Raw genomic sequence first — 12,053 nt, 5'->3', positions numbered from 1 at the left:
TTTCCCTGCTTTACCTTCTCCCACCTCCCTAATCACCAATGGATTTCTTATAACCCCATTATGTCTTCTTCTTTGATTCTGATGTATAAAATAAGTGGTGAAACTGCCATTTTCTCAATACCTTGAGATTTTGCTTCCAGTCAACTGCTGATGGTTTGACTCCAATAAATTCATAAAAATTCTTACAGGTTTGGACTTTTTTTTACATTGACATATCCTTTTTTTAAAAAAAAAACCAAACACTATGCTATATCCCTCTCATGATTCACTGTAATTCATAAAACGTTCACGGGTCTGAGTACATGTGGATTTCTGATTCTCAGAAAGTAAATGTCTCATAAGTCCATTACAGACAGAGAAGAACCATTAATGCAAGTGATATGTCAAACTTGTGTCTGATCATTCTGGATACACTGGAGGATTGACCAGAGGCTCCACTGCAAACAGCAGGTAGGCCTGATAATAAGTCCTTGGAAGCAGAAGCAGGGATAATAGGGACACATTTAAGGGAAATTGGAGGCACCAGGGTTTGATAGAAGGTCAAGAAGTCAAAGGTGACTCCTGGTTTATGAGCTGAATATTTTGGGTGTTGTCTTTAACCTCTAAAAGAAATTCGAGAGAAATATTTGAACAATTTACACAACATACCAGTTACTCAGTGCATACTTTCCCTTTCCGTTTCTTTAGCTCTGCGCTACTACAATTCCCAGAGCCCCTCACTCCACCACAATCCCCTTAGAGTCGGCCGCGCAGAGAATTCTGGGACTGGAAGTCCGCGGCCTATTTACCCAAGTTGGAGCAAAGGGCCTGTGGAAACATGAAGAGGTAAGTGGTTGTGTGAAAGCAGGCGGCGCAAGTAGCTTTGTTTTACCTTTTAACTTAAACTGACTTTCATTACTTTGTGTTTGGGGTATTTCTCGTTCTCGGGATGCAATTTCATGGGAGAGGGAAGACAAAGGAGGAGGGAGCGAGGGAGCAGGGCTAGGCCGGCCTGCGGGGCGAAGTTCAGGAAGGGCGGCCGCCGCCGCCGGTTCCCGCAGGCATGCCCTTCGAGCCCAGGCATCCAAGCCGCGGCGCGGGCCCCGGGGGCCGGGCGGCTGCTGTGGCCTCTTCCTATTGCAGACGGACCCACCCAGGGCAAGGCTTTAGCCCGACCGAAGCCTAGCGCGGGACACACCGAGGCCCCCCTTCCCCGACCCCCTCCCAGCCTCCCAGCACCCAGGGCTGGGCGCCTTTATTTGCAGTGTTTTTGGATTAAGGACTCGCTCGAGCCCCGTGGGCATGCAGCGTTTTCAAATCTTAAAGTTAAGTCACACTCTTTCTGCAAATTTCGAAGGCAAGTACAAAACCGATTCAATGTCACAGGAAAAGAAAGGCACAGCCGCGAGCAGTTCCCCCTGCTGGCTCTGCAGGAAATGCAGGAAATGACAGCCTGGTGAAAGCCTGAGCTTCCCACCCACTTAGTACAAGTGCTCTGGTATAGCGCTTTGTGTTTAAAATTCTTACTGATACTGTGCTTTTCTGCACTATCGGGTTCAGCATCTTTTATAGAACTGATTCTGATTTTCCCTGCCTCAAAATGACTTTAAAAAATGATTATTATGTTATATCTCATACATGTAAAGTAATGTGTATATGAAGTTTAAAGACTTGACATAGACTCACATACCCACTACAAGCTTTATACCTGAAACAATACCAGGACCTTAGAAGTCCCCCGAGTGCCGCCTCCCTGACTGCTTCTCTCCCTCGGGAAGAGACCGCTATCCAAAGTTTGGTGCTAATCATTCCCTTGCTTTAAAAAAAAAAAAATTGTTTTACCACTTGGGAATTTATCCCTAAACAAAATGTTGCTTGTTTTATCCATTTTTCTTTTTCCATGGTATGATTTCATTTATATTAAATATACGGCACAAATAAATCCATACAGACTGAAAATAGATTAATGGTTGCCAGGAGCTGTCAGGTAGGGGAGAATGGAGAGAATAGCTAATGGACATGGGCTTTCTCTTTAGGCTAATCAAATATTCTAAAATTAGATAGTGCTGGTGGTTACACAGCTCTGTAAATATACACTTTAAAAGGCTGTATTTCCAATGTAAATTATCTCTTTCAAAAGTATTTTTTTATTAAATGTATTTGGGTGACACTACTTAACAAAATTTTACAGTTCTACAACACATCTTTGTACACTGTGTTGTGTGTTCACCGCCCCCTCCAAGTCAGGCCTCCATCCATCACCATTCATGCCCCCTGTTCTCTCCTTCACCTTCCCCGACCCCCCACCTCTCGGTAGTCACCACACTGTTGTTCCTGTTTAGTTTTTTTTTCCCCCTTTTTGCTCAATCCCTTCATCCCTTTCACCCAGGACCCCCCTACACACACACACACACACACACACACACACACACACACACACACACACACACGGCAGTCTGTTCTCTATGAGTCTGTCTCTATTTTACATCTTCATTACATTGTACGTATAACTGAAATCATTTGTCTTTCTCTGACTGGATTAGTTCATTTAGCATAATAACCTCCAGTTCCAACCATGCTGTGGCAAAAGGTAAGATTCCCTTCTTTTTTATGGCCAAGTAGTATTATTCATTGTATAAGTGGATCACAGCTTTTTTATCCACTTACCTACTGATGAACACTAGGGCTGCAACCAAATCTTGTCTATTGTAAATAATGCTGCAATGAACATAGGGGTGCATATATATTTTCTAATTTGTTTCAGGTTTATTCTGATAAATTACAAGAAGTGGAATGGCTAGGTCATAAGGCAGTTCCATTTTTTAATTTTTGAGATAATTCCAAACTGCTTTTCATCCCCACCAACAGTGCACAAGGGTTCCCTTTTCTCCACACCCTCACCAGCACTTGTTGTTTGTGTTTATTGATGACAGCCATTCTGACAGGTGTATAATGATATTTCATGGTGGTTTTAATTAACATTTCTCTGATGATTATTGACATTCAGCATCTTTTCATACATCTATTGGTCATCAGCTTATCCTCTTTGGAGAAGTATCTATTCAGGTCCTTTGCCCATTTTTTAATTGAATTGTTTGTTTTTTTGGTGTTTTATAAGTTCTTTATACATTTTGGATATTAACCCTTTATCAGATGCAGTGGTGAATATATTCTCCCATTCAGTGGGTTGTCTTTTCATTTTGTTGATGATTTTCTTTGCTGTCCAAAAGCCTTTTAGTTTGATGTAGTACCATTTCTTTTATTTTATTTATTTTTATTTACTTATTTTTTTGACAAACATAGAGACAGAGAGAGGGACAGATAGGCAGGAAGGGAGATGAGAAGCATCAGTTCTTCATTGCGGCTCTTTTGTCACCTTAGTTGTTCATTGATTGCTTTCTCATATGTGCCTTGACCTGGGGGACTACAGCAGAGTGAGTGACCCCCTGCTCAAGCCAGCGACCTTTGGGCTCAAGCCAGCGACCATGGGGTCATGTCTGTGATCCCACGCTCAAGCCAGTGACCCTGCGCCCAAGCTGGTGAGCCCATGCTCAAGCTGGCAACCTCGAGGTTTCAAACCTAGGTCCTCTGCATCCCAGTCTGATGCTCTATCCACCGCTGCACTGCCTGGTCAGGCTAGTACCATTTGTTTTATTATTTTTTGTTTGTTTCTCTTGCTACAGGAGATATAGCTGAAAATATGTTGCTATGACACATGTCCGAGATTTTACTGCCTGTGTTTTCTTCTAGGGTTTTTATAATTTCAACTCTAATATTTAAACCTTTAATGCATTTGTGTTTATTCTTGCATATCTTGTAAGACAAAGGTCTAGTTTTCGTGTTTTTGCCTGTATTTTTCTAATTTTTCCACCAGCATTTGTTGAATAGACTATTTTATCCCATTATGTGTTTGCCTCCTTTGTCAAATATTAATTAACTAAAGTCATGGATTTATTTCTGGGCTCTATATTCTGTTTCATTGGTCTGTTTATTTTTATCCCAGTACCATGCTGTTTCAATTACAATGGCCTTGTAGTATAATTTGGTATCGAGTAGCATGATTTCTCCAACTTTATTCATCTTTTTCAAGATTGCTGTTGCTATGTGGGATCTTTTGCAGTTCCATATAAATTTGTGGAGTATTTGCTCAAGTTCTGTGAAATATGCCATTGGTATGTTTTTAAATTATTTATTTATTTATTTATTTGTGTGTGTGTGTGGCAGAGACAGAGAGAGTCAGAGAGAGGGACAGATAGGGACAGACAGACAGGAAGGGAGAGAGATGAGAAGCATCAATTCTTCGTTTTGGTTCCTTAGTTGTCCATTGATTGCTCTCTCATATGTGCCTTGACCAGGGGACTACAACAGACCTGGTGAGCCTTGCTCAAACCAGATGAGCCCGTGCTCAAGCTGGCGACCTTGGTGTCTTGGACCTGGGTCCTCCACATCCCAGTCCAACGCTTTATTCACTGTGCCACCGCCTGGTCAGGCTAATGTGGACAGTTTACTTTTGTTAATTCTTCCTATCTGTGAACATGGTATATGCTTCCACTATTTGTATCTTCTTCAGTTTCTTTCTTCAGTGTCTTATAATTTTCGGAGTACAGGTCTTTTACGTCCTTGGTTACATTTATTCATAAATATTTTAATTTTTTTGAAGCCATTGTGAATGGGATTGTTTTCTTAGTTTCCCTTTCTGATAGTTCACTATTGGTGTATAAAAATGCAACTGACGGTGGTGCAGTGGATAGAGCATCGGCCTGGGATCCAGAGGACTAGGCTTGAGCACAGGGTTGTCGTCTTGAACGTGGGGTCATAGACATGACCCCATGGTCACTGGCTTGAGTCCAAATGTCTCTGGTTTGAAGCCCAAGGTTGCTGGCTTGAGCAAAGGGTCACTCGCTCTGCTGTACCCCTCCAGTCAAGAAATATATGAAAAAGCAATAAATGAATAACTAAGGGGCTGCAACGAAGAGTTGATGCTTCTCATCTTCCTTCCTGTCTGTCTATCGCTCTCTCTCTCACTTAAAAAAATGCAACTGATTTCTGGATATTTATTTTGTATCCTGCTACTTTACTGAATTCATTTATCAGTTCTAGTGGTTTTTGGTGAAATCTTTAGAGTTCTCTATGTACAGTATGATAATAGTATCTGCAAATAATGACAGTTTTACTTCTTCCTTTCCAGTTTGAATGCCTTTTATTTCTTCTTGTCTGATTGCTGTGGCTAGGACTTCCAGTATTAATGTTGAATAAAAGTGATGAAAGTAGACATCCTTGTTTTGTTCCCTATCTTAAGAAAATCTCTTACAGTTTTTTGCCCATTGAGTATGATGTTGGCTGTGGGTTTGTCATATATGCATTATATTATGTTGAAATATATTCCCACTTTGTGGAGAGTTTTTATTACAAATGAGTTCTGGATTTTATCAAATACTTTCTCTGAATCTATTGATAGGATCGTGTGGTTTTAATCCTTTATAAGGGGTCCTCGGGTTATGACACAGCTCTGTTCCTTTGACAATGACATAACCTGAATTTTGGAGTAAGGTGAAACACACCCTAGCCTAAGTCACCTATTATAACATAGTTATAAAATCCTAATCTAGAACATAAAAACACAACTAAGCCCAGAAAAAGGAAAAGGACATAAATATACTGTACTGTACACTGTACTGTAGTGACAGAAAAAAATGACAAAAAATGAGTGTAAAAAAATTTTTCTTACCTTTATTCCTGTGGTTGGCTTGCACACTGGAAGGGGCATTGCAAGGTGGGAAGGAGTGAGCTATTGGGAGGAGGAAGCTGGAGAGACAGGAGAACCTGCAGAAGGTGCTGGAGATACTGGGTCAGGTGAATCAGGATTGCCTAAGGAACATGCAGGAGACGCTGGAGATGATTCTACCTGTACTACAGGTGTTTCATCTCAAGAAGCAGCTGATATGGAGGGTACAGGATCTGTTGCAGGCCTCTCTACCTTAAAGAATTGTTCCAGGCGAGTCTGGAAGGTTGGTGACTTCTTTTGTTCTAAACTGTGCCGATAGCATTGCCAGGCATCTATAACACCGAAACACTCACGTCTCAATGTTTTTAAAGTTTTTATGGGAGTGAACAGCGTAAATTAGAAATGTCATATATCAAGTCTGTCATATCCCGGGAACCCCCTGTATTTTATTTATGTGATATATCACATTTATTGATTTGCAGATATTGTACTTCCTTGCATCCCACTCAATCATGGTGTATGATCTTTCCAATGTCTTGCTGGATCCAGTTTGCTAATATTTTGTTAAGGATTTTTAGCATCTGTGTTCCTCAGGGATGATGGCCTATAATTTTCTTTGTAGTGTCTTTATCTGGTTTTGGAATTAGGATAATGTTGGCCTTGTAAAATGAGCTTATAAGTCTTCCCTCCTTGAATTTTTTGAAATAGTTTGAGAAGGATAGTTTTTTGAATGTTTGGTAAAATTCACCTGTGAAGCCATCTAGTTCAGGACTTTTGTTTGTTGAAAGTGTTTTGATTACAGCTTCAATTTCACTACTTGCAATATGTCTATTCAGAGTCTCTGATTCGTTGTGATTCAGTTTTGGAAGATTGTATGTTTCTAAGAATTTATCCAATTGTTTTTACTTAATGTCCAATTTGTTGGCATACAATTGTTCATAATATTTTCTTACAACTCGGGTTACTTCTCCACTTTAATTTCTGATTTTATTTCTTTGAGTCTTTTTTTTTTTTTTTTTTTTTGGTATTTTTCTGAAGCTAGAAACGGGGAGAGACAGTCAGACAGACTCCCGTATGCGCCCGACCGGGATCCACCCGGCACGCCCACCAGGGGACGACGCTTTGCCCCTCCGGGACGTCGCTTGTTGTGACCAGAGCCACTCTAGCACCTGGGGCAGAGGCCAAGGAGCCATCCCCAGCGCCCGGGCCATCTTTGCTCCAATGGAGCCTCGGCTGCGGGAGGGGAAGAGAGAGACAGAGAGGAAGGAGAGGGGGAGGGGTGGAGAAGCAGATGGGCACTTCTCCTGTGTGCCCTGGCTGGGAATCGAACCCGGGACTTCCATACGTCAGGCCGACGCTCTACCACTGAGCCATCCGGCCAGGGCCTCTTTGAGTCTTATCTCTTTTTTTTTTTTCTTGGTAGTCTGGTTTATCTTTTCAAGGAACCATCTCTTGGTTTTATTGACCTTTTGTATTTTTTTTATACTCTATTTCTTTTATTTCTGCTGTTATCTTTATTATTTCCTTCTATTAACTTTGGGCTTTGTTTGTTGTTGTTTTTTATGGTCCTTTATGTGTACTATTAGATTGTTTATTTAAGATTTTTCTTGTTTTTTGAGATGGGCCTGTAATGCTATGAACTTCCCTCTTAGGACTGCTTTCACTGTGTCCCATAGATTTTTGGGTTTTTCAACTTTATATAAATGGACACATATCATATACATTTTCCTTGGATTTGCTTTTTTTTTTTTTTTTTCTGTATTTTTCTGAAGCCAGAAACAGACAGTCAGACAGACTCCCGCATGCGCCCCACCGGGATCCACCCGGCACGCCCACCAGGGGGCGACGCTCTGCCCACCAGGGGGCGATGCTCTGCCCCTCCGGGGTGTCGCTCTGTTGCGACCAGAGCCACTCCAGCACCTGGGGGCAGAGGCCGAGGAGCCATCCCCAGCGCCCGGGCCATCTTTGCTCCAATGGACCCTCGGCTGCGGGAGGGGAAGAGAGAGACAGAGAGGAAGGAGAGGGGGAGGGGTGGAGAAGCAGATGAGCGCCTCTCCTGTGTGCCCTGGCCGGGAATCGAACCCGGGACCCCCGCACGCCAGGCCGACACTCCACCACTGAGCCAACCGGCCAGGGCCTTGGGTTTGCTTTTTATCCTCAATATTTCTTTTTAAGATTCATATATACTGATGTATTTACCTATGGTTTATTCATTTCAAAGCCATTTTAAACTTAGCAAGAACTTTCTGAATTCTAAATAATAAATAAAAATTAAGATACTTAAAAGGAATTTTTTGAAAACCCTGGGCCTCTGGCCAGTTAGTTCAGTGGATAGAGTGTCAGTCTGGTGTGCATGCATCCTGGGTTCAGTCCTTGGTAAGGGCACACATGAGAAACAAACATCTGCTTCTCTTCCCCTCCTTCTCTCCCTATTCTCTCTTTTCCCTCCTGCAGCCAGTGGCTACATTGGTTTGAGCGTTGGCCCCAGGCACTGAGGATAGCTCGGTTGATTTGAGCATTGGCACTAGATGGTGCTGGGGTGGATCCCGGTGAGGGCACATGCAGGAATCTGTCTCACTATCTCACCTCCTCTCACTTATAATACATACATAAATGAATGAATGAATGAATAATGAAAGTCTTTCTAGAGCATGAAAATTTTTGCATATAATTATGAGGGATGCCTTCCTAGGCCCCAATAGTAAAAGGCCATTTCATAAAGAAGGTATTTACAATTTATTTTCCTCATGGAGTTAGCTCCATTTTTCTGTTATTGTCTTTTATGATCTGTTGTTGCCTACTTAAATGGTTCTGCTATTTCTTGACACTATAATAAGTGTTTTCAGTTATTTATGGTTACGTGGCTCATATTAGCATCACCTAGATTTCTACACAGTAGTTCCCAGGCTATAAAATGTTATAACCCTTTTCACATTTGTTTCTATACTTTCTCCTTTGGAGAGCTCCTCTTTCACAGCTCCTTTTCCCGTCGCCTCTTCCCCTTCCCCTCTTCTTCCCCTTCTCCTCTTTCCTCCCTTTTCTCCCACTCCTATTTCCCTTCCTGCTAGGCACATGCACACAACACATACAGACACACATATTTCATTTTCCTAAATGAATTGCAAACTCCTTGAGGATAGGGACCATGTCTTGAATATCGTACAGTGTGTTGTGTATAAATAGTTATTTAATAAATGTTTGTAGAATGAATCATAAAGGGCAAGGAATTGTTAGAGAAGGGTCTTTGAATAAATGGGGTCAATAAAGGTAGCTAATATTTTGAGATTTTTTTTATTAAGTGAGAGGCAGGGAAGCAGAGAGCCAGACTCCTGAATATGCCCCCACTGGGATCCACCCAGCAAGCCCCTACCAGGCAATGCTGCCAGGCTGGGCCGCAGCTCTGTTGCTTGGGAACCAAGCTATTTTAGAGCCTGAGCACAAGGCCATGGAGCCATCCTCAGTGCCTGGGGTCAACTTTGCTCAAATCATTTGAGCCATGGCTGTGGGAGGGGAAGGGGAGAGGGGTGAAAAGCAGATGGTTGCTTCTCCTGTATGCCCTGACCAGGAATCGAACCTGAGACTTCCACACAGCAGTCTGACACTTTTCTGGTGAGCCAACCGGCCAGGGCCTATTTTGCGATTTCACTATCCCTTCTACTCTCTGTATATACCCGTATATCTACTCTAGGATAAACAGCTGTGTGAAGAGTGATGAGCATGTCCTGGAAGAGTTGGAAACAGAAGGGGAGAGGCAGCTGAAAAGCCTCCTTCAGCATCAACTTGACACCTCTGTCTCCATTGAGGAGTAAGTATTGATTTTGCAAACAGGTAGAATATCATAGACCCTCACCTCCAGGTGACCCTTAAAGCCTGGCTGGAACACTCGTCTCCCACCACTCTTTCCTTGCCACATGTCTATGTATCAGGCAGGGTTTTGCTTCTGTGTCTCTTCCTCTACAAATCCTCCCATATTTCACTACATCTAGGCTAAGTACCTTTCCGGTGTCTTCCGTAACATACATGCACTTACAGCCCAATAGTCCATTGCCCATTTACTTGCCGTTCCTTCCACTGTTCCTCCACAAAAGCAGAAACCGTCTTTATCTTTGTCAATTCTCAGTACCCACACACTGTCTGATGCCCAGTGGCTACATACTTGATTCAGTCATTTATTGGTCCTGGATGAGGGCACTCTCGGCATGGTTCCACATTGTTGGAATGGCGCTTCAGCCTAGAAATAGGACGTGAGAGAGAAATTGCTGATGAGTTTTCTTGAGCCTCTTTTCCCGGTTAGCCCCGTTTCTGTGAACTGCGGTACCTTGAGGATGTTCTCACTGTCTTCCTTCTCGGTTTGCAGGTGTGTTTCAAAGAAAGAGAGCTTTGCTCCTGGTACTCTGTACAAGCCCTTTGGGAACGAAGCGGCCGGGACTATGACTTTGTCCCAGTTCCAAACACTGCATGAGAAGGACCAGGAAACTGCTTCTCTCAGGGAACTGGGGCTCAATGAAACAGAAATCTTGATCTGGAAAAGCCATGTTTCAGGTGAAAAGGTGAGCGGGGCAATTTTTTTCCTGGACAGTGAAGAGCAATATCTCTACATTTGGCACCAAGAACCTTTTTATTTTTAGTTCTCACAAAACTGAGCTTTGTGTCTGAATCTTCTTTGGTTTCTATGACAGGGACCCTGGGAAAAGAGAGGCTATCCCTTGACTTATTGTCCACTGCATTGATAAATGTTCATTTCTGGTCCCTGATCATCTTTTTTCTTAACTGGAGGCATCAGACCATCCCTTTCAGGGTGTGTCCTGTATGATATATGTCCTTTCATTTGTCTGGTTTCAGAGGTCGAGACTGAGGGCAACCCCTGAAGCAATACAGAACTGTCTTCAAGATATTGAAGAAAAGATCTCAGAGCGTCAACGCATTCTTTGCCTGCCACAGAGATTTTCGAAGAGCAAACAGCTGACCCGGCGAGAAATGGAAATAGAAAAGTCTTTATTTCAGGGAGCTGATCGTCACTCCTTCCTGAAGGCTCTTTATTACCAAGGTTTGTGATCACCCCTGACTTTGATACGTTCTTTCACTGAGAGAGAGATTTACCATCAGCGCATTGAATATGAAGTTAGCGAAGGGGTTGGGGAAAGACAAACTGTCGCTACTCTTGAGGAGTGTGTAGTCGTGTGAGAGAGCAATATGTTCAGAGTTAGTTGCAATTTCATTGCTATATGTGAATAAAATGCTGAGGGAACACAGAACATAGAGCATCTAAGTCTAGTTGGAGGAGTCGGGAGTTGACATGTGTACTAAGTCTTGATGGATTAAAGGGCATTTGTCAGGTTAACAAGGGGAAGAGGGCATTACAGATGATAGGGGACTAGGAGTAGGATTGTGAAAGGACCTGGTGTGTCTAGGGAACAGTGACAGGTTCAGTGTGGCAGGCAGTGTAGGACTGGAAGGGAACTACAGGGAATGACAGCGGAAAGGAAGATGAGGCTAGATTGTAAAAGGTCTTTAGACTACACTATAAATTAGAGCAAAATATATAGAGAAGTGATCTGTGTCTTAACCGGAAAGAATGAATTTAGCAGATACGTTTTGCTAGACACCGTGGAAAGTGCACAGAAGTTGAAGATATGGTTCCTGACTTTGCACCAACTATAGTCTGGTTTGTGAGAAACGACATTTTCGTAACATTGCTAGATGCTGCAGTTAAGTGCTGTAGGAGTTCGGAGGGAAAGGCCGCTATGCTTAGCATGACTGAAGAAGGCCTCCTAGAGGAGGGTAAGCGTTAAATATTCTTTTATGTTATCTATTCTTTAGGAACGAGAGGAAAAGGCTTTTGTTTCAGCAGATGATGTGAGCATTATGACGTGTTTGGGGTTGTTGTGAGAGACAAAGTAGCTTAAATTTTTTACCTTTCTTTGGTGGGCAGTATAGACCTATACACAGTTAGTTGTTTATTCAGTCAGTGAGTGTGTTCATGGTTAAGGGAGTAACATAAGAAAAGCAGTATTTAAAAAGGATTAATCTGGAGACCAAGAAAAACAGGGTGGGGCAAAAGTAGGTTTACAGTTGTTTATATAGAAAATAATACAATGACTAATAATACAAGAATAAACTTTTGCTTACCCGCAAGTGTAAACCTACTTTTGCCCCACTCTGTATGGTGGGAGAGGCAGAGGTAGAATAAGGGAAGTGATTTAGGGGGTAATCCAGCCCTTTAGATGTGAAGCTGTGGACTAGAGCACTGGCAGTGGAATTGGGAAGAGGTGGGCATGTTGTATGAGAGATCAGAGGGAGAATTGATAAAACCTGTTGACTGAGATTGAAGGAGGAGGGTCCATGGAGA

At 42.5% G+C, this 12,053-nt stretch overlaps 1 protein-coding gene across 3 annotated transcripts in view; it reads left to right on the top strand.

Annotated features, from left to right (window-relative positions):
* Positions 1–771: 771 nt before the first annotated feature.
* The window catches only part of RBM41 (RNA binding motif protein 41), a 61,626-nt gene continuing 50,344 nt past the window's right edge, over positions 772–12,053 (top strand). For 2 of the 3 annotated variants that reach the window (XM_066357711.1, XM_066357710.1), the window contains exons 1-4: positions 772–825; positions 9,393–9,509; positions 10,062–10,254; positions 10,547–10,751. In XM_066357711.1, the coding sequence (XP_066213808.1) occupies positions 818–825; positions 9,393–9,509; positions 10,062–10,254; positions 10,547–10,751 (523 nt within the window). In that variant the 5' untranslated portion in view covers positions 772–817. Of the gene's footprint in view, positions 826–4,069; positions 4,152–9,392; positions 9,510–10,061; positions 10,255–10,546; positions 10,752–12,053 lie in introns of all 3 variants that reach the window. The other variant, XM_066357712.1, reaches the window with a different exon arrangement.

The sequence above is a fragment of the Saccopteryx leptura genome, chromosome X (assembly GCF_036850995.1).
Source record: "Saccopteryx leptura isolate mSacLep1 chromosome X, mSacLep1_pri_phased_curated, whole genome shotgun sequence".
In the NCBI taxonomy this organism is placed as follows: domain Eukaryota; kingdom Metazoa; phylum Chordata; class Mammalia; order Chiroptera; family Emballonuridae; genus Saccopteryx; species Saccopteryx leptura.
This window is presented reverse-complemented; position numbering and strand designations above follow the sequence as displayed.